Source organism: Periplaneta americana, chromosome 1 (assembly GCF_040183065.1).
Source record: "Periplaneta americana isolate PAMFEO1 chromosome 1, P.americana_PAMFEO1_priV1, whole genome shotgun sequence".
Lineage (NCBI taxonomy): Eukaryota > Metazoa > Arthropoda > Insecta > Blattodea > Blattidae > Periplaneta > Periplaneta americana.
In genome coordinates this window covers 64,835,486-64,860,003 of record NC_091117.1, presented here as the reverse complement: position 1 = coordinate 64,860,003, position 24,518 = coordinate 64,835,486, and the positions used below count along the sequence as shown (strand labels likewise).

Below are 24,518 nucleotides of genomic sequence, written 5' to 3'. Positions count from 1 at the left end.
TGCAAATTGTTTTCAAAGTAAATTTATTTTGGTCTTTCATTCAGTTTCTTATCTCAACAGTTTATGCAAACATGTCAAGGACTTATTGCGATTTTTCCTGGAATCTCTCTATATACTGGTACACCTTATGGCTAGTCTTCTTCTCTGCCTTTCGAGTGTGGCATTTAGTATAGTTTCCAGGCGTTTCCCTGGTTCTAGGTAACTTCTCCGTTTCCTGTGTATTGTGTACTGTGTGTGTGTCTCATTCAGCGCAGTTCGGAAATTTATTGATTGCGCCTTGTATATTACGTTGCTCACTCGATAGCGTAGAGTACCTGTTTATTCCCCATACTTAAGATTCCAACTCATCATTGACTTCTATAATACTTACGATGGTTAATGTCGGATATGATAGTTTTTCCTATTTTTTCCCTCTTCCACCTAAGTTTATTAATATTACCACATTGATTTGGCTTGCTTGGGTTGGACCCGGAATCTATTAAAACACATTGATGATTGTTCAAGTCCGACTGGTATCCTGGGTGGTATTCGTCCCATTCCCAGGATCCGAAGCTCAAAATCCTTCCTGTATTAACATCGGAAGACAGTTTTACCACTAAGGCCTTACCCTATTACAGATGATAGATAAACTGGGAGAAGATGGAGAGTGTTGCTAATATGACAGAGGCAAACGGAAGTAACACGAGAAAATCCCTCTGCAACATTTGCTTTCCTTACCACAAATTTCATCATGATTTGGAGGGGGATCGAACCCGGGCGCCTGGATGGAAGACCAACTCGAACGCTTCCGTCACAGTTGCGGCTATAATTTAATATAGAATTAATTACCCCGATGCTACGTTAATGGTCTCGTGAAATGAATTGAGTATTCTTCTATAGATTTACAGTCTATTTTTTCTTAATATGGTTGGTTGACAGCTAACACTGCCACATCAAATTTTCATGAACTGTCTTGGCATGGAACTGTGCATAACATTATTTCTAGTTAGCAATTGCGTTTGGCTAGTAATCAAAGTGAGTACAATCCTACATCATATATGTAACAGATAGGTCGACCTTATAGGCTTTGACGATAACAACTTTTGTCAGGTTTACTACGCTGCCATCTAGTTGTTACATAAGGAGTCACGTCATAATTCCCATTTGAATAGCATTAGCGACTGTACTGCCATCTCGTGTTCGTTTACGGCGGACGAGTGGCGATCCTGGCGGTTGTTCTCTTCAAAGTGCTGCCGATTTTAATATAGCGATGAGTTATCTGTTACATACTGTATATGATTTAGGGTACAATTCAAAAGTTTACAATAAGAAATGTTTCTAGCTACTACCGTGAGAGCCAGGCTCGTGTACGGTGTGGTGTTAGCCAATAATATAACATAAAATTTGCTAAGCAGTTTACTGAATACAATAATTAACTTAATTCAGATCGACAACTAACACACAAGAGAAAAAGAGAGGAAAGACAATAATATACTTAATATAAATTGGCAATCAGACAGAAGCCAGAGACATTAAATAAAAACATGAAAATAGTCGACAGAAATGAAAAAATAAAAAATGTACACATTTTTTAATATTATATACCGTGAATAATTTTGTAATTTTCTTTTGTAAAAGGTTGAGTTTTAAAATATTTCAAATCTGGAAAAGATTTGTAATTTTATTATAAACTATAATTTTATTATAAATGTTATTATAAAGTTTTCTGAAGCTGAAGCATCTTTAAGGTGGAATTCATTACCACGATGCTAGGATGGTGTTCTCGGAATGACTAGGATAGCTATATCCTATGTGGAGAAAAAAGATCGATAAATATTTTTCACTAAACATCTTTGCCAGGAATCGGAGCGAAATGCTAGAAATTTCCACGGAATGCATTGTAAATTAAGCTACAATATTGTACGTTATTATCATAATCTTTTAACTGTCATGGAGTTATACCACCTGGTGTCCTGTTCTGGTCTCACTTCAGGCGTTATTATTATTATTATTATTATTATTATTATTATTATTATTATTAATATTATTATTAATCTGCTGCTTTAAGACACGTATGTGAGCTTGCCACTTTTCTTCCTATATTTCACCTATTTTACCTCCCTTCTTATCCTACTTTATATCCTCCATTTCTCCTCCATCTATCTTACTCTTTCTAATCTCATTCAAATACGAGTATTAACTATTTCCTATTTAATTATTATTTACTACTTCAAACCCTGTTTTCATTCTTTGCAATTGCCATCATACTCATTCACTTTATTCACTGTCGTTCACTGTTAACTTATTTAATTTATTTTGTATATTTTGCAGTTGCACTATTTTCTACAGTTTCACTTCATCCCCAATCCCACTTTCCTTTTCACTTTTGATTCACTACTTACTTTTCAAAACTCCCTTGTTACTATATCTCTCTTCCACTTCACACATCATCTCTGTATTCCTCATCTTTCATTGTTGCTACCTCTCGTCACTGGAACTCTCTGCCGCCTGAAGTCAAGGGCTGCCGAACATTGAAATCTTTCAAATCCAAGTTAGAAAATTATCTTATGACGAGTTGCCAAACTAACTTACTATTATGACAAGTGTTGTATTGCATATTTCCACGTATTCACATTTTTTTATGTTCTAGTGATATTTAACTTATTTTATATTTTTGTTTTCATATTTTCCGATAATGGTATATGTATAATGTGATAAGTTGAGCTATATATAATCATAATTTTCCTTACTGTGTGTACTTAAAAATATTGTATTCATTGTATGCTTTGTACTGCACTATTTTATTACTATTATTATTATTATTATTTATTATTATTATTATTATTATTATTATTATTATTATTATTATTATTATCATCATCAATAATTGTCTTATTTTTTATACTTTGTATGTATCATTTATTTTGACCTGCTGTTCACATTTTATTATGCTTTCTCCTTTCTTTCTGCATGTTATATATTATGTCTGATTTCTACTTACTTGTTGTTTACATTTTATTATTATTATCTTATTCAGTTTTGTGTGTAAAATTGTAGCGTACTTCGTAAATTTGTAGTGTTTTTGTAACGCAGTTTTACTCCTGGTTGAGTGTTAGAGAAGGCCGTATGGCCTTAACTCTGCCAGGTTAAATAAATCATTATTATTTATTTATTTATTTATTTATTTATTTATTTATTTATTTATTTATTTATTATTTATTTATTTATTTATTTATTTATTTATTTATTTAGACTATTAATTACTCCTCTTTCCGTCTTTTTATTTGCCCATCTTACAATTTATTCTTTCTCTATCACTTTCCCATCATCAATCACCATTTGCACTTCATCACTTTTCTTATGTTTCGTCTGCCTTTGCTACCGTTTTGCCACTCAAGCACCAATCACTTAAGTTGTAACTTTTCTCTCCCTTACTTCTTTCCATTGATGTACCTCTATTCTTTGGCACTGTCGTTAATTCTTCATCGCCTTTCTTGGAGAATCTAGTCTTTTCTTTTCTCCCTCTCTTCCTCTTCTCTCGATTTCATTTGTAGCTGCTGACCCAGATTCCTCCCTCCTACTGGTTTCACTGTAGAATGTTGCGTATTGTTCATCTTTTTGCTGTTCTCAGCTCCTCCTCGATTGACGTCAGTTCTCATCTATTATTATTATTATTATTATTATTATTATTATTATTATTATTATTATTATTATTATTATTATTATACTTACTGGCTTCTAAGGAACCCGGAGGTTCATTGCCGCCCTCACATAAGTCCGCCATAGGTCCCTATCCTGAGCAAGATTAATCCAGTCTCTATCATCATATCCCATCGCCCTCAAATCCATTTTAATATTATCTTCCCATCTACGTCTCGAGTTCCCCAAAGGTCTTTTTCCCTCCGGCCTCCCAACTAACACTCTATATGCATTTCTAGATTCGCCCATATGTGCTACACGCCCTGCCCATCTCAAACGTCTGGATTTAATGTACCTAATTATGTCAGGTGAAGAATACAATGCGTGCAGTTCTGCGTTTTGTAGCTTTATATATGTATTGTGGGTCCCTATGACTACGGCATGACGAGTCCTCAGGTTGCGGATCGAGGAGACGGCCTCCAGATATGGAGGGTAGCTGTGAATATATTGAATAAGCAGTCGCGGACAGCCGATAAGGGGTGGTCTTCCAGCTTGGGGATTGGGCGGGATTGGACGAAGGGCTAACAACCCATCACCGTAAAAAGCAGCTTGTTACGAAACCTTCAAATAAGCCTCGGAATGGGACTGATTCTCTGGCACGACCACAGCAAAGGAATAAGGTTTTGAGGTTTGGTACTTGGAATGTTACAAGTCTATATGAAACAGGAGGGGTAACATTAGTAGCAAAAGAACTAGCTAGATAGAATAGACTTTGTGGGAGTACATGAGGTTAGGTTAGATGGGAACGGCATAACACAATTAGGAGATTACTTGTATTATTATTATTATTATTATTATTATTAATATTATTATTACTATTATTATTATTATTATTATTATTATTATTATTATTATTATTATTTCCAGTCAGTTAGAAACTGTTTCAGAATAATCTACATGATAATGTAAGAAAAAATTTAAATACCACGAAACGTAGTGAAGAAACATTGGAGGTAATGGACCAAAGAGCGAAATCTACCGAATAAGAGACGAAAATGTAGCTTATAAAATCAGTTATATAGAACTCAACAAGATTACATCACGAACAATAAGACGAGACTTACATAAATACGAAATGGAAATCATATAATAGGAAATAAAGAAGACATAAGATCTCTACAGAAAATAAAACAAGAGTGGGATAAACAAATTAGAAGCCAATAAAATGGAAAATTCAACTTCCAGGAAATATATAGTAGCCTGCTACAGTTATCTTTGAAAATCTGTATTGAAGTTGACTACCAACCAAACATTGAATTGTCTTAGTTTTACAGACAAACAAATAGAAGAAACCTCAACAGTTTCTCTGATAATGAGAAGTGTAGTCAGGACAGAAATAAAAGAAACGAAAACACGGAAATCTACAGAAATTAATACTTTAAAATGAGAGAAGACGAAATCTTGAATGTCTTGAGAGATCTATTCAATGAAGTTTTGTAAATAGAAATCTTATCCGAGCAGCAACAGCCCACAATCTTACTACACAAAAGAGATCTAGATATGACACACTAGGGCATTCGAAAAGTAATGGCAACATAGTTACCGTTTCACATTAAATTTATTTACGTTACTTTTGACATTACATAATTCAAATATAGTATCCTGCTATGTCAACAATACGTTGCCAAATTCTTGAAAGACGCGGACTGCATCTGTAGCAGCGTTTCTGGATATCTCCCTCAATGATTAATCTAAAGCTCTTCTGATGTCAACTCTTGATTGAAAGCGAATGCCTCCCTTTCACCCAACTTGCAATAGTTCAGTATAGTAAGACGTCTCTCCCACAGGCCTCTTGTAATGCCTTAAAGCACTGACTTGCACATTTTTCTCTTGTAACTTGGATTTTTATGAAGCACCTTTCTTCGTACCTTTAGGGCTGTGTTGTTTACTACAAATCAGAAACAGCCGCTGTATTTACAAAATATGGCTGCTTCAAGACTTTCAATATTGCAAATTAATGAAACAATCGCCGCTCTATTACGTAGTTCAACGGTCACCGCTAGGAGCACTGATTTACAGTATTGTTGCCATTACTTGCCATGTGTTTTCTCTCACTTTTTCTCTTTCTTCTTTTTTTTTTTTGCTCTTATGTGTTATTTATTGGTTTGAATTAAGTTATTTACTGTATTTAGTAAACTGTTTTTGTAAATTTTATGTCAACCTATATTATTGGCTAAGACCACACCGTACACGAGCCTGGCTCTTACGGTAGTGGCTAGAGACATTTTTGTTTTATAATTTTAATTTGTACTCACTAGCTAGCTAGCGAGATAAATAAACAAACAAACAAATTAATTATTTAATATCGAAACTTATCGAATGTCCTAGTATAGCGGTCATCAAAACACTGCGCGCTCGGGCTAGCGTCTCTTACCCGCGGACAAGACACTGCCCTAGCGTGCATTCGTGGCTGCTGGCGGGTATGCTGTCTCTCTATCCCTTGTGCACGACGGAGCAGAGTTCTTTACCCTCCATGCACTCTACCCATTTCAGCGAGTGCTGACGACCACTGTCCTAGTAGATAACTATGGACCAGTTAGCTTCATGTCAAATATTTACAGAATATTTTTAAAATGAATCGACGAAACTTTGAAAGAACCAACCATAAGAACAAGCTGGTTTCTAGACATGATAGCCTAATACTGCAAGTAGTGACACAACTCAGAGAAATCACAGGAATTCAATGAAGATCAATCGAACGGATCTAAAAAAAAATGTGCGACACAAATGTTAAAATCGATTTTGTTTTGTTCGCAGGTGCTCCATTCGGCCTAGTGCTTCGTTTCGCAAACATCCCTACTCAAACAATACGATTCCATTTTCAACACTTGCATAGTAAATAACTAATATTACTTCAATTCAAATCTAGACGTTTCATGGAATCCTTGAATATTTCATAGGTATTTTGTATGACATGTTTAGGAAAATTAGATCTCATTGCCTGGCACCTTTTTCTAAGTTATATTCATTCCCCAGTTTGTCTAGCTGAAACATTACCCTGATATAGGTCAGAATTTGACATATTTTTCTTCAATTTTTTTAGTTGGTTATTTTACGACGCTTTATCAACTGTTATATTTATCTAACGTCTGAGTGAGATGGAGACGATAGTGCTAGGGAGATGAATTCAGAGTCCAGCACCGAGCATTTGCTCTCAATGGGTCGAGGAAAAACCCCGGAAAAACCTCAACCAGGTAACTTTTCCCGGCCAGTATTTGAACCCGGGCCCGCTAGTTTCACAGTCAGACATGCTAACCGTTACTTCAGAATGGTGGACTTTCGATTTGCTGATTTCGTCAGTGCTGGCATAGAGACAATTCCTCCGACTCCTCTACTTTGTATTCCCCCTCACTGTAATAGTGAAACTTTATGGCATTCAAAGCAAGCAGTGGTTAGCTCAGTAGTAGAGCATTCGACTGCAAGTTGAGAGCTCTGTTTCCTATTTTTTTTAAAATAATTTATTAACCTTAATTCTTGGTTGTTTCATTTAGTTATCAATAAAATACAGTAGTTGTTAGATCAATTTATTTAATTTATGTATATTTCTTAACAAAAAACAGACATTTTTAAAAGCAGGCCAAATTATTGTTTGAATCGCTTTATAGATCGGTTGTGATTGCTGCTGCGTGAAATCTGTTGGAAAACAATTGACAATCTGCGCGAACAGTGAAAAGCCAGTGTTAATACAGTGGAAGCTCTTAAGTTCGACATCCTATAGTTCGACTGCTTACGTAGGAGAATTAGACACGCCCCTATACGGGCACTAACAATGGGTTTGCCATTTGAATGGGAATTGGTTCTGTGTCTTGTAGTGATACTTTTGTTGAAGGAAAACAGTATAGTTTATTGATTAGGACATCCATATTTAATCACTGATTTTAAATTAATGAACCCTCTTTTTCTATTTGAGAATTGTGCCGTTTGTGAGATGGAACTGTCGAAACCCACTGTGGCACTAGAAGAGCATACACAAGTCTCGGGGCGGGCAGGAAATGCAAGTACAGTACTGTATTCGTTGTTGTATAACCAATAAGAATTTGTATTCATTTCACCTGCCATACCCACTACCTTTATTGGACTGAACTTTAAATTCTGTTCAGTAGAACGTAGGAGAGTCCACTGTACTTTTCTCACTAGTGTTAAAAGCACTTTTCTCAAGCTACCGTATAATAGTCAATTTTTAACAGGCTTGCCTAGCGTTAAGAGATATAGTTTTAAGAATGGCTGTCTAAAAATAAAATATGTATTTTTTTTAATACTGCAATGTATTTTATTTGAAATTAATACATAATATACGTAACCCATATGCATAATATCTTCTTGACTATTGTGTCGAGGTGCATTAAATAAACAATGGAGCGAGATACATCGCATGGAAAGCACGAGGTACGAAGTTCATCTTACATTTCTGTTTCCATAGTACCATTGGTGACGTCAAAGGAATCATTTTATGTCAAAACTTTACAATTTTTCTCTCTTGTAGGTCGAAAAATAGATGTTTTACGTCAAAAAAGCCTGAAACGCAAACTGAAATACGAGGTGTCCTAGGGAAAGATGGTTGGAATGAGGGTTGAACAAAGTTTAAACTTGAACCATGATGTGAAGAAAAATAAGAAAAAAGATGACCATGAAAAATAATTGTCCTACTCCAAATTTAACCCGTGGACATCAGGTCTAGGTCATTTACGATAACTACTTGACCAGCGAGAATGTCTGTTTCACAACATAGAAACACCATTCAATCCTGAAATGTAAATACAATTATCAGTGTAATGTATGTTTTGCTTTCAACACCATCATATGTATACGTACAATCGATCTCGACTCAGGAGTTCAAACACCGCCTGCATGCATTTGTCATGCTATCCCGCGTGGCAGGTGTGCTGGAGAAGTTGCCGAACTGACACGGTGACGTGCTATTCGGATAATGTTTGTGTTATTTCTGAGCACCATTGTTCTGCTGGGTTTTGTTCGCTGCGCAGCTTTTGTATTCAACGCTCGTAGGAATACAGTGCCCGTAGAACCGAACGTCAGCAAGAGTATCGACTCGCATTTAGAGGCGATGTGTGTATGGGTTAGAAGAGCGTTCGGATTTTGTTACACTAGTAAAGAAATTCTCCTTGTTTCGATTCAGGAAAAGGAAATTCTCACTTTTCCAAATTGATATATCGAATGTCCTTACGACGTAATTACTATGTTTATTCCATTTATGATAGCATACAACAATTCATACCCCCCGGGTCGCTTCTAGGAGCTCAAGTTCATTTATTATTAATTCGTTCATTCCTAGTTTTCTGCCCGAGGGCAGATCTTTCACTTTAAACCCAGCATTCTCCAATCTTCCCTACTGTCTGTCTTCCTATTTGTCTCCGCATTATCATCCATATGCATTTATTATTATTATTACTATTATTATTATTATTATTATTATTATTATTATTATCATTATTACTATTATTATTATTACTATTATTATTATTACTATTATTATTATTATTACTATTATTATTATCGTTATTATTATTATTATTATTATTATTATTATTATTATTATTATTATTATTAGCAGTAGTAGTGGTGATAATGGTGATGGCAGTGGTAGTGGTGGTGGTAGTATTTTATTGGGGTATCTTAGGCTGTGGTTCATTTGCCTACTGATCCGAGACTATATTCAAAAGTGAATTCGATTCCCATTTGGGCTGATTACATGTATGGAATGTTTTCGAGGATTTCGCCAACTGTAAGGCGAATGTCAGGTAACACCATGGCAAATCCTAGGACTCATATTCCTAACTACCTCATATTTCATTTATTTTATTAAATAATTGATCATTTATACATTGTTATACACGGTTTACATGTTTCGACCTGTTATTGGTCTTCTTCAGAACTGGTCGTTGCTGGTCTTGGCGCCTCTTGTTTTGTTTCCTGTGGGGGTGTGTTTGTGTAGAGTAATGTGGCGTCAAAGAGTGTGTGTTCTGAAATTGAGTTGTGTGTTGAGAATTTCATTAGGGTGTGTTTTTGTGTGTCTGTATATTTCATATTGTTCTAGGGTGTTTTTAATTTCTGGCTTTATGGTTGGATGTGTAGAATTTCATGTCTGTGTTGATGTCTCTGTAGGTGTGTTTAGCATTTGTGATGTGTTCTGCATATGTGGAAGTGTTTTGTAATTTTGTTATGGCTGTGATGTGTTCTTTGTAACGTGTTTGAAATTATCTGCCTGTCTGTCCTATGTAGAAGTTGTTGCAGGTATTACATTTGAGTTTCTATACGTCTGTGTGGTTGTATTTGTTTGTTTGTGTGTTGAGATGTTTTTGTAGTATATTATTTGTTCTGTATCCGATGTTGTAATTTTAATTTCTTGAATGAGCTTGCAACCTTGTGTGTGTTTTTGTTTTCGTATGTTAGTGTGATGTATTTTTGTGTTATTGTGTTTGTGTTGTATTCTTATGTTTTTGTGTTTATGTTTTGTCTTACTTATTATGTTGTCTATTATGTTGGGGTTGTATCCATTTTCTTGTGTTATGTATTTGATTGTGTTTAGCTCTTCTTTGTAATCATGTTGGTTCATTGGTATGTTGAGTAGTCTGTGTACCATTGTTCGGAATGCAGCTTTTTTGTGTTGTGTTGGGTGGTTGGATTTGTTGTGTATGTGTGTTGTTGTTGGTTTTCTGTGTACTTTGAATGTGTGTTTGTTGTTGACTTTTGTTATTGTGATGTCTAGAAAATTTATGGATTTGTTGTTTTCAATTTTTAATGTGTAGTGTAGCTTTGGGTGTATTTTGTTTATGTGTTGATGCAGGTTTTGGATCTGTCTTTTGTTTCCTCTGTATAGTATTAGTATGTAAACCAGGTACGGTAGAATTTAACACAAAAAAGTCATATAATATATACTCCGAAGTGGTACAATGTTAAAAGTTGTGTAATCAAGATGTATATTGTTGTACAATTACTGAAAGTATGTAATAATAGGCTTAGGATCCGGGACACTTTAGCAAACAATGTACGCACAATTTGACTATAGAGTTCCTTGAACATAATAATAATAATAATAATAATAATAATAATAATAATGTTTTATTTTCGCTGGCAGAGTTAAGGCCATAAGGCCTTCTCTTCCACTCAACCAGCCTTAATCAATACAATACATAAATTTAAATTACAAATATTTTCACTACACTTAAAAGGTTCTCCAGCAATAATCTTCACTACACATTTATTTAAATTTAGATAAATCTATAAGGTAAAGTAGTAACTTAATTTATGAGCTAATTTAATTCAATGAATTATAATTAATTTAATATTTGAGATAGCTAGTAAAATGATGAAAATTAATTTAATATATGCTTACTAGGACTATGTTACAGGGAGAATATATATATTTCTATTTCTATAATGAGAATATTAATGTAATTGTCATTAGAGGTTTTGTAAATCTATTTAGAGAAATTAAAGATAATAATAATAAGAATGGACAGATGTTAGTTTCATTATAAGTAACAAATATTAATCAGCAATTCATCTGTTAAATAAGAATTTATGTAAGTTTGACCTAAATGAAGCTATTGTCCAACAACCCCTTATATCACTCGGAAGCGAGTTCCAATTTCTAGCAACTGAAACTGTATAGGATGAAGAATATAAAGATGTCTTGTGGTAGGGTATAATGAGTAAATTGTTATAATGAGATCTTGTACTTAGCTGATGATATGCGGATAAATTTTGAAAACGAGAAGCCAAATATATTGGGGTAGCGGTGCGCAGAATTTGAAACAAGAGAACAAGGGAATGCAGAGCTCGTCGATCACTTAGCCTTAGCCAAGACAGAGTTTGGAAAGACGGGGAAACATGATCATACTTACGAATATTACAAATATAACGGACGCACGCATTATGCACACGTTGTAGCCTGTTGCTCAAATTTGCATTTAGGTTACTTAATATAATATCGCAGTAGTCAAAGTGTGGCATCACGAGTGTTTGTACAAGGATTAATTTTAATTTATCAGGAAGAAAGTTCTTCAGTCGCTTTAATGAGTGAATAATGGAAAATATTTTTTTGGAAGTGTGATTCACTTGTTCATTCCATTCCAGGTGACAATCCATATAAATACCAAGGTTCTTCACGGTCGTACTGTATGGAATAGTAGATAGGCATTCTGTGAAAGTAAACAACGACGTCAATGTGTTTCGTTATATTCTGCTGTTAATAGTGCAATCTAGTGGCGGTGGAAAATGAAGTAGGATACATACCTAACTACGATGTAAGAGTAATGGAACGGAGAAAAATTCTGTCCGGCGCCGGGATTTGAACCCGGGTTTTCAGCTCTACGTGCTGATGATTTATCCACTAAGCCACACCGGATACCACCCCGGCGTCGGACAGAATCGTCTCAGATTAAGCTCCAACTCTTGGGTTCCCTCTAGTGGCCGCCCTCTGCACTACGTCATAGATGTCTATGAACGTAGGACCGAAGTCCACACATGTGGTGAGTTGCACTCGTTATGAGTGACTAGTTGGCCGGGATCCGACGGAATAAGCGCCGTCTTAAATCACGAAGTGATTCACGCATATCATATATATTATTTTAATGTACCGTTCCATTACTCTTACATCGTATGATGACGCAGAATACCTGCATGGAAATATCATATGTACTTCGGTACATTAAAATAATATATACCTAACTAGTTTTCATGTCCTTCGGCGACATTGAAGGCGTTAGCGTTACAATGAACAACCATGTACATACTTGCAATTAGTTGTAAAAAAACTGTTCACTATGAATTGAAAATGCACTGTGATGGCCTGCGTTCGTTTGGTAGGGGGAGACGGAATAATACTGAAACCTTGATCACGAACCGGATTGTATACTAACGCACAAGTAAACAAAACTCAACGCGCCACCTCACTCCATCTGTACTCCGTTGAACTCTAACTCCATTTCATTCTTAAGCTGTCTCAGATCCTAAGCCTGATAATAATATTCGCTTACGTCCCGATTTCATTCAATCATGAACTGAACTAGCTCCTGCAAATTTCTTAATTAATGCACGATAGGAAAGTATGGTAAAGGGCCACTCTCAGACAAATTTTTGTCCAAAATATTCTTAATCTAGCAGTAAAATTTGTACCATATTCATAATAGCGTTGCGCCAAACCAATTCTTGTTTGAAGATGTAATAGCATTTCTTCAAAATATATGTTAAATACCCCAGATGGCTAGCCATCAATGTTTAATTTTCAAAGCTTAATTGATGCTTCTTGAACGTAAAAGAAATTTGGTTTAGCACTTAACAGTAGGGTAAGTCCCGTTTTTCACACGTTTCATAGCATCTTAATTCATCTTGCAGTACTTAATTTGTTTAGAAATTATATTTCACGAATACATTAATGACTTTTGAAGCAGTTTCGGTAAACAAGTTTATATTATGATCCATATAAATATAAGCCTAGGTCCGATTTTGAGCATTAATAGAATTATTAATCTAAAATAATAACAATGAGAAAAGGAAATATTGTGTCATGACAAAAACAAGAAATATAGGCCCTATACAAATCTGGCTGTTTCAAATGTAACTCCGTGTACAGCTGACTTGAATAATTTCAAGAGAAAAATTGTTCCAGGACCTTTAAATTATTCAAGTCAGCTTTACAGGGAGCTATACCTGAGGAAGCCAGATTTGTATAATATGTGTTACTATTTCGATGTTTCTTGTACACTAAATGGTATCCGACCATCTGTCAACCTACTTTAAGTGTATGGGTATAAGGGGAAAATTGATTCGGGGTCTGGTATAGTTCCTGGGTAGCTCAGTCTGTAGAGCGTCGGCGCGCTCAGCCAAAGGTCCCGGGTTCGATACCCGGCTCTGGAACAATTGAAATTATTCAAGAAATATATAGTTGACATTAATGTTTCGTAATTCTATCTTTTCTATTCCAGCTTGGGCGGAGATTTGTTTTAAATCTTCAAATAAGAAGTCGTTTGATAAAATAATATGAATGTAGTAGAAACTTCACTATCGAATTAAAATTTCGAAAATTCGTATGAAAAAGATTCTTGTACCACGCTTTCTTAACGTAATTAAGAAATTTGAAGAAACTGGTTCATTTGATGATAAAATGAAATCAGAAAGACCAAGAATATGAGTGATAATCAGGTTGCGGAAATGCAGAGGCTCTTCATGAAAGCCAAGAAGGAGCGGTGGTAAATTGCACTGGAATTCAAACTTCCTGTATGTGCATGTGGTAAATTGCACTGGATATTGTAAATTTCACTTTTTGTCATTTTTATTAAGTTTTGCCCAACATTTTTTCCCGGTCTGTTCACTCTCGACATTCGATACATCTCCTTGCATGAATTTGATAGGCTTTGTTTTCATGAACTGACTTCTTCATGGCATAGGCTTTTGCTGCGTATTGAAACTGATGTTTGTTTTTGAACAGACTCCAGTCACTTTAGCTATGCGTACTCTAGTGGTCGGAAGTCTGTTGCTACTCTTGCTGCAGTTTACTATTTTCCAGTGCAGTTTACAATCGCCCCCCAAAAAGTAGCTAGAGAAAACCGGTTATCAGTCAGCAGTGCTAATGTGTTAAGTAAATGCCATACAGCACTGTTAGGAGAATTATACGTAAACTTATGGAAACGTGTTCTTATAAAATTATGTTTAAATTGAATAGAAGCTAATTATGAATAGAGGTACAAGTTTTTATTACGTGTACTAGCTCAAATGGAAATTGAACAAGAATAGTTCTTTCGAATACTGTAAACAGATTAGGCCTACTTTACTCTCAATGATAGAGTCAATGTTCATAATAGTTGTTTAAAATGACAACAGACAATCTACATGCACAGATTAAATCTCATTCTTAACTAATTACATTGCCCCTTAGCTGAACTCGATTGCTCAGTTTGACACATATGTTAACTATGATATCAGTGCATTGTTTATTAAATATCCCCTGACGTCTGAATATTGGTTGTGATACCGTCTAATGTGGGGCCTGTCGCATATCCCCTTCCAGTGTTTTGAGTTAGATTGATTCAGGTCAAAGTACCCTGGGGAATGCTTACTCACTCCTGGGATTTAAAGGGGATTAATCCATCCAACATGTATCAGCCTACACTTGCCTCTGGGTTGCAAATGCAACTCCTATTGATGGAATACAAGCTAAGCTAACGTAATAGGCCTACGTGCTAGAAGTATTCTGGTCGTATTAGAGTAAAAGAAGGAGAAGAAGAAAATAAAGTCGAAAAGCGGAAATAATTTAAAAATTAACTTGGAAATACATTTTAGAATACAGTAAAACCCCGATAAGACGCTGTTCAAGGGACCATGTGTAAACCGCGTATTAACCGGAACCGCAATGTACCTTTATAGCAATGTATGTGTAACTGATTTCGTTTTTATATTATGGTATATTTTGGGGTTATGATTTACAACATTAGTGTGTCATAAATATGAAATACTAGCATTATTAGTATTCCATCTTTATAATCCAGTTTTCTGTTTTTTTTTTTTAATTTAGACCGGCCAGAGGCCGTTTACCAAAGTTATCTTTGTTTTCTGTTTCGTTTTCACTTGTTTCCTTTGTTTTACTTACACTAATACAAACATAACACTCATGCCCGAGGCGAGGCTCGAACCCACAACCCTTCGGACCAAGCGATAGAGACATGCCGTGCCCCTACCGCTTGAGCCATCCAGGCCTTTCGTTACTAGTGTTGGCATCTGTAAGAGGAGGGAAAACCTCACCTTCGAACAAATTCAGAAAACGGTGAAATGAAAAGTCAATGCAAGAAACTATAAAACCATATAAATAGAGATTGCTCAGCTCGATTTTCGCTTAGGAACACGCTCACCAGACACAATAATTATATAGTGCGGTCGAAAAGTCCCTCCGCAGCTCTATTAGTTCTAGTAACCCTAAAATACAATCCTATAGAAAGTTGGCACTCCCCCATTCATTCCGGTTTCACAACCTCACACTCCCAGTCCATCATATGCTTAGAGGCCAGTGCTGCCACTTGAATTCTCTGCCTAGTGGATTCTCAGCTACACAAGCACTGCAGGGAGACTTCTGGATCGCATTGTATAATCTACTAAATGTTTGATCACTAATTAGTTAATCTTTTAATACTTTGATTTTTATTGTATTTGTAAATTTAATATTAATTGTAATTATAATTATAATTGTATTCTTAATATTGTAGTTGTAATCCCCTGGAAGAGGGAAAGAGAAGGCCTGATGGCCTTATCTCTACCAGGTTAAATAAACATATACAGAGTGTTTCCGAGATGGTGTTACAAACTTTCAGGGATGATGGCGAAGGGCACATCTATATATTTGAGATAAGAAACCATGGTCCGGAAATGACTGAGTCGAAAGTTATAAGCAAAAATAGTTGTGTGGAAATGGAAATGATATGGGCCGGATTCTCCTACGTGGGTACTTGGGCCCGATACAGTCTCTGAGCTTGACTACTGTTCCCATTGGCTCATCCGTATTCGAAAATCAGGTCTGCTTATTCCGCTCTCGTGTACTCCTCCATTTCACTAGGACTGATCGACTGGACACTGCAACTTGTACACATATCAGGACCGACCATGTCCGTTACACATTCCAGGCTTCGAGACTTCGGACCCAATGGAGCAGTTCAGTGGGAAATCCGCATAACGGCGTACTACGTATAGTAGTAAAGCGTACAGTGGGTGTGGATAATGTAGGATGGATGCCAACAAATAGGCCTACATAAAGAAAAACGCACTGGATTTGAAGGTTCTGGGGAATAATTTAGTTTTCATATAAACCCATTGTCAAACTGCGTCTGAAACTATTACACGGTTAGAAAAGTGAGAGCAAGAGATGTCGGAATTGAGGAAATGACACAGAGAATTAATGAGACACCAAGTACACCGGTTACTGAACGTATGAAACAGAAGTGGAAATCAATTTTAAGTAAAAATAACGGATATGGAACATTGTGTAATATAAACAGATAATTAGTGGACATAGACGCACCTGAGAATGAAGGACTGTCTCTTAGAGACTGCAATGATGTTAGGTTTTTTCGTTTTGCTCCTATCACGTGATGCGGCGTAGAGCGCAGTTTTTAACAGTGCAAACTGTGTTTGGCAGATAACCGGAAAATATTTACGTTTGAGTCACTGAAAATGTATCTTGTAGTACACTGCAATTCGGTACTGTAACTACACTTCCTAAAGACGACCAATAGGATAACTGAAGAAATTAAAATTGCTACATGTTTATTTCCACCATTAACATTGTGCATAATTACTCACAAATGCTTATAAAAGGCAGGAGAATAAATGCTTTTCAAATTCTTTTGACATTGTCATTGTTTAATGTATATATACTTTCTGAAAGTACATATGTGTGTGTTTCCCCATACTACCTTACTGCACTCTAAATAGCAATGTTGTTACCTCAACACATCTCTACCTTTCACTACCTGCAGCGAGTCAACCTATATAGTACACGCAAAGTAAACTTATTGTATCGGGTCCCAAGTTTCGAAGCCTACACATTACGGTATCTGCACTGCTTTAGTGTAGTTTCCTGTCCCCATCCCTCAGACAGCGCATTGAATGGAATACTGTAAGTCGACAACGTAAACAACGTCAGATGAATACAGTATGTGTAAGATGTACAAATAAATACACATAAATAAGGTGTACAGAGGAATAAAATTATTTCATTTCCACACAACTATTTTTGCTTGTAACTTTCGGCTCGGTCATTTCCGGGCCAGGGTTCCTTATCTCAAATTGATACATGTGCCCTTCCCCATCATCCCTGAAAGTTTGTAACACCACCTCGGAAACATCCCATATACTACTACTCCTGGGTAGCTCAGTTGGTAGAGCAGCTGGCTGAAAGGTCCGGGGTTCGATCCCAGGTGGTGACAGGATTTTTTCTCGTTGCCAAACTTTCAGAACGGCCCCAAGGTTCACTCAGCCTTCCATAAAATTGAGTACCGGGTCTTTCCCGGGGGTAAAAGGCGGTCAGAGCGTGGTGCCGACCACACCACCTCATTCTAGTGCCGAGGTCATGGAAAGCATGGGGCTCTACCTCCATGCCCCCCAAGTGCCTTCATGGCATGTTACGGGGATACCTTTACCTTTTTTTTTTACCTACAAAACATGCAGTACCTTTTTATGAAACGACATACTGTTTTCCATGGTAATCGCTTTCCTTTTGTTTATAACGGAAGCCCAATGCTGGCTATCTGTACCCATTAGTACGTAATGTGTGCGTTCTTAAGTGCTTTAAAAACTGTCAAAAGTTTTGTGTTTATCTTCTATGTAATTTGATTTTAACTCCGCTCCATGTAGGATATCCGCCTTTGTCCTGTAACGTCAGTCCGTATAACCGCTAATAGTCGTCTAGTTAGCCAGAATTGATGGAAACTCGTGTAGGAGTTCAAATCCAATTAATCGGAGTCTGGCTTGGTGGTGTTAACCTCTCTATTCACTTGGCGGAATACTGTTATTACAGAACTACGTACTGCGTCCAATATTAATGAAATAGCTACATTTCCAATCCCGTTTAAGTTTAATCTCAGCGGTCTGTGTCTATGTGTTCTTATTGCGATTTAAATCACTACTGAATAACCTAGCATTTTATTATAGGACGAGCTGGGATTTCATTTACACCGAATCACTCTTACATACGCAATTATTTTCTTCCTGTAGAAACGAGTTACATGCGACAAAGCAAAGCAGTGTAGAAGGTAGAGGTGTATTTTGAGAAATACATAAGGTCAGACACCCTATTTGAAGGGTTCAGAGCCATAGTGGGCCAGCGCCATTTATTAAAAACGGAGAAAGCAAGGGTTAAAGTTAAGTGAATACCATAGTTTAATGAAATGTTAAATGTTATGTTTTATTTAACGACTCTCGCAACTGCAGAGGTTATATCAGCGTCGCCGGATGTGCCGGAATTTTGTCCCGCAGGAGTTCTTTTACATGCCAGTAAATCTACTGACATGAGCCTGTCGCATTTAAGCACACTTAAATGCCATCGACCTGACCCGGGATCGAACCCGCAACCTTGGGCATAGAAGGCCAGCGCTATACCAACTTGCCAACCAGGTCGATAGTTTAATGAAGATTGACATATAATTTAGTTTTAATTTGTAGCCTATACTTTATATTACTTGTTATATGTTTCCATTGAATTATGGTAATAACTTCATTTTAAACGTTGTGTTCTACGGTTTTAGTAAATGTCGCTTGGCCCACTATGGTTCTGAACCCTTCATTTTATCACCAATCAAGATACATTTGAAGAATGGACTTTCTTAAAGTAGTTAAGTATCTTATTAAAAAAACAGTTGACTGGTGTATATAGGGTAGAAGTGAAATAACCCTGGAGATTTTCAGAGCGAATAGTTCATGTTGTATGTAACAAAAAAGTGTAATACCATATTGGTGGAAAGTCCATAGTTTTCTCAGAAAAAAAAAACGTTTTTTTTCAAATGTTTAACACTTTCTTATTGGATAACTATTGTGAATAGGATCGTGATTTTTGTCCATATCGATATAGAATATAATAAAGGATCATTTACCTCTCTTGTCGTATTTCAATAGCTTGCACGGTTTTAGTATAACTTTAATTTAAAAACGACGAATTTCAAGCCACTGACCGATGTAATCAGCTTGCAACAGTGTAGCCAGAGAGGTGAAGGGGGAAGTAGTTCACTAAGACAGACAAATCTGAATAGGGTGACCAGACGTCCTCTTTTGTCCGGACATGTCCTCCTATTTACGCCTTTGTCCGGGGTCCGGGCAGATTTAAAAAAAATCAAGAAATGTCCTCCTTTCCGTAACTTGCATGCCTGATATTTTGAAATTATCTGATTTGACGCCTTTTACAAGTAATTTTCTTGTAGGTGGCAGCAGCATCGATGGAATATACTCTTTGCCAACGATCATAACTCTCTTCGCTCCTTGTTTTGGTCGTTGCTCATAGGTATCGAGTAAATCGAGAGATCGAGGTGTGAATGTAGATCCGTTTCCTCATTCTCGCCTCGCAGTTTGCCCATCCTTCTTTGCGTATAAGTTAGGATTGGACGTGTTTTCATGTGCACGAGATCAGACTTCCTCAACCACGTAGTTCTGAAAGTTAGATATTATTCCATTACTCTTTCAAAATTCCAAAACGATAATGTAAGTTCAACAATGCCCTAGCCAGCAAGTTTCCTGTGCCAAACACTTTTAATCACAATATAATTTTATTTATTTTTCACTAAGGGTGAAACCTTTCAGTAAATATAGCTTTAGAACTTACAATATACATTACTTGGTAACTTGAAAACAAATAAGGAATAAGGGTGAAGTTCGTAGTAAGTAATGTGCACTTAGAATTTCAGGTACAGAACATTTAGCAAAGCAGGAAAACAGGTTATCAATTAGAATTTTTTTCGCACTTCGTTAAGAAACTAATTAGTTATCTTTTATACCACTGAATTCAGAATGACTTATTGTATAACCATGACAATTTTGATTCCACTATGAATACTAAAAGCATAGAAATATTGAACTACTGAAATGTTCTAATCGTACAGGAATCACTACTCACTCGCGCTAAATGTTTTTCCATCCGTCTTTTTAGTATGTACAAAGGTCTTTAACCTTAAATCGCGGAATTTATAGTTGTTGGAAATATTGCCTTCCTACTGCCATTATAGCCCTTAATGAAAACTACGGTTCTCTTAATATAAAAAAATGACGGCAATAAATATCGGACTGATTTATCTGTGACATTAAGTAAAGTGTCGATTTTATTAGTTACTGCGTAAAATATCTTATAAAAAAGGTTGTTAAATTTCACATTTGTCTGTTTATTGCAAAGCAAGGGTGTCTTTACCGCTGTATATATAACGACCATATTGAATATGACATTTTATTTTTAATTTTGTATGAAATGAGTGAGTATTCCAGGAGGATTATTCGACGGTATATGGGATTAATAACAGAAGGTGAGAACACTGTTGCAATATTTCACGTTCGTGTGCTAAGATGATAAATATAATTATAAGAGTATATTCTAATGTGTGAAGTCTTTCTCAAGCCGCCTTGGTAGCTTTACGACGACCGAGTTCAAACCTCTTTGATGTATTTATTTATTTACACTGCAAGTGGGCAAACACCCGGTGGCAGTGGTATACACAATATAAACAATACACAATAAAATTACAATACACAATACAATTATATACACAATACAATAAGACCCTAGGGCTGCACAAATCTTTTCTGAACGAACTGGCCCTCCTCATAATTAAAGAGTCAGTCAAACTTTTACGGAACCACGTATATGGACTCTAATTCAGTGTATGGAAAAAAATAGACGCACCATTATCATTTTTCTTTTTCCTTCTTAGCTTTCATTGATTCTTTACTTGAATTGTTTTTTCTTCTGTAAACTACCATTGTTTGTTTGTGTATTTGTTTGCCTTTTTTCTTACTCTTTTAGCTCTCATCTTCTATTTTGTTCTTGTATTGTTTTGTATGCTCTGTCTAATGGCAGCCTCTAATTTGAGGAAGCTCTGATAAATATATAAAAATATACACAATAATTACAATTAATAATAATACATAAAATAACCTAATTAATAAGTGAACCTAATTTTACATTACAATCTACATATGTATAGGCCACTACGTAAGTTTCACATTGGTACTGATAATAATCTTACACTTTACTCTCATCTCACTCACTGTACTGGCACTATGACACATTTCACTGACACTATAGAACACATTTCACTGACACTATATAACACATTTCACTGACACTATATAACATATTTCACTGACACTATAGAACACATTTCACTGACACTTTAGAACACATTTCACTGACACTATATAACATATTTCACTGACATTATAGACCAATATGCGAGAACAGATCGTCCCAAGCTTACAATACCAATGTTTCTCTTTTTTGCTCGTGAGTGCACACAGTGCTTCGTAAGAGCAGCTGAGTTGCTCACCATTGATCTATACTTCGTTACATAATGTCTGACAAGAGATGTAAACATTTCCGGTAGAGAACGAGAACCAATGGCAGAGGTCTCATTCCACGCTTGACTTGAAGTTGGGCAGTCTGAAGCGTTCTGCCCCCGCATAATTTCAAGACAAGCATGGAATGAGACCTCTGCTATTGGTTGAATAGCAATTATACTTCTCTCCCCATCTGCCGACATTGTTTACTTCTGTCAGGGATTATGGAACGAAGTATAGACTAAAGTTTCCATGGAGCTAGATGGAAGAGCAAATATCAGTCCTCAATGTCCTATGACACCAGATATGAATCCTTCGATGCTAGTTTTGGGCAGAGAATTCATTCTGCTTTTAAATCTCTGTCAGTGGAATGCTAGAAAACTCTTCAAGAATTTTTTTTTTCACTAAAATATAATACGAAATAATTTTGTTTGTTTCAGATTACGCTTTCGGTCGTTGTTTGCAGATCTATGCCAGCACGGGAAATGACGAAACCTATAGGTAAGTACACCTTTTCAGAAATTAGAATAGTATATAGTTACTCGTGCACACACCGTGGAGATATAGTTGAGTTCCTACTATTTATTAAACTCGATACGAGAGTTAAATATTTTGTGATTGTGGATACTGTGCTTACGGAATCGAATTTGAATGTGCGGGATAGCCTAAATTCTTGTAAAGAAGGCGTTTATATTATCAAGTGTTAACAATTAATGAATATACAACAGGCTTTTATTTTAAAACTTTCCAGTCTAAATAACTGTTTATTTCAATTAAATTTAATTTAAACAAAAGTCACCTCAATTTACTTACTGAGGGGGGACGTTTAAAACCAGTGTTATTGCATTTTAGGTTTCAATTCTCATTTCCCAAACCTTTTGAAATTTCAAATTGCACCCCTGTATTATGATACTTAAATGTGAAAGAGAATATAATTGTTTAATATGATTCTTTTCATTTTTCTGAATTTCAAAGTACCTACAATATGTCGTGCTGGTGTTTAATCAGTTATTTATGTAATAGAAATAGTTTAATTAAATTTCAAAACTCTCAATAACTCGAAAACCTTAAGCAATGGAAACATTTTGAAAACAAAGTTAAATTCAGCACGATGATTTCTATGAGAATCTGCAATTATAACCGACAAAGGTTTAGTCTCTCTGCATACGGAAGTCCGCCAGACGAAAGTGGTCCTTTGTTTAACTTGCCGAAACTCTGAAACCAGTAAAGGTTTTGAGTAAAAGCCACTTTTAAAAGTAATTTCCAGTCCTTCTAAACATTTCTCTCCCTTTAACCCCCCATCTAAAGTGAAAAATAAAAACGTTTGTTGCTTATCAACTTTTGAGGGTGTCAATGCTTATTTTGAACATATCATTTCGAAGTTAGTATTTTTATCTCACTTTCCAAAAAAAAAAAATATTGATTTCGAATTTTTATTTGCTTTCCTTAGACGTTTTCAATTTTTCCTAAAATTACAGCGCCATTGATTGACTGTCATAAGAGCTATGGCGTGACTTAGAAATGTCACAGTTGTTTTCAAACTGGAAAAATGAAGGACATTAACTCATCTGTAACATTCATGACCTGGAAGAAACAGCTACAAAATATTTACTGATTATGTTTTTGTGAACCAATAGGATTTCATGAAATTTGTATAGCTTTCACATAGACACTGTGAGAATGAACCTCTTTTTGCTTGAGGCAGAGACCTCAGTTTTTACAGTTTTCGTTAATAAGATGTGAAGTGAGTTCAAAAATCTCGGAACATCCGTGACGGAAACTTTCAATATCTTTTGCAATAATAATATTTTTTTTTTACTCAACAATTTTTTCTGTAAAACAGTACTGGTGACCTAAATTGATTGTAATAATACAAGTTGACAAAAGGCAATATAATAGAGTTTGAAAATAGTAAAAATGTAACATCCATGACAACTGGAATGGATGTAGACAAAGATGCAATGTGCAGTGGGTTGCTTGATTAAAGGGGCAGTATCGTCGAATTCGACCTCCTCTAGCTACAAAGGATCATTTTCGAACATTGTTTATTGTTAAAAAGTACATTTCTTTACCTAATATGTTACCACGAAAAGATTTCGGTCTAATTTTCATGCATACTGTATGCATATATAGACCATGCATTTTCATAACAAAAGAGAAAACTTAAATAGGATCTCTTAAATATGTAGCAGTCTCATTGGCTAGGAATGTGATAAAGAAGTATTTGTGTAGTTTTATCGGCGTTCATTTATTTCAATGTAGAACAAATAAAGATATAAAGCACAATTTATCAGCTTGTAACACAACAGACGAAACTTTCGCTGTTTCACAGAAACTTTATAGGAGTAGACATGTCGCAGCATTCTACTGCGATGCAGTCTGATGTCTGATAAATACACAATGGAGAAAACACGAGGATTCCTGCAACTGAAAGTTACAGTCGTCCTTGTAACTATCTGCAATTGCGCTTTAGCAAATTAGAATTTCAACTCAGAAACTATATGACAGCTGTGTTCTGTAAAATAAGATTCGTTGGTTGATAATAGATAAAAGTGTAATCGGCTAATAATAGTAGTGAAGTAATGATACTACGACCAGTTTTAATATCAATTCATTTGTTTCATTCTATGTATGATGCTATACGTCGTGCTGTGATCAACTAAATGCTAACGAATTCAGTAATGATCACCTGACGATTGATGATGAAAACAATTATTATATCGTGACAATAATAATTATTATATTATATTATATTATATTATATTACGTTACATTACATTAATAATCCGTGGCGCTACAGCCCA

At 35.6% G+C, this 24,518-nt stretch overlaps 1 protein-coding gene across 2 annotated transcripts in view; it reads left to right on the top strand.

The window, feature by feature from the left end:
- Nucleotides 1–24,518, top strand: part of IA-2 (tyrosine phosphatase IA-2) — an 842,823-nt gene that overhangs the window by 365,405 nt on the left and 452,900 nt on the right. For both annotated transcript variants that reach the window (XM_069821417.1, XM_069821408.1), the window contains exon 3: nucleotides 22,155–22,215. In XM_069821417.1, the coding sequence (XP_069677518.1) occupies nucleotides 22,155–22,215 (61 nt within the window). The remainder of the gene's footprint in view (nucleotides 1–22,154; nucleotides 22,216–24,518) is intronic.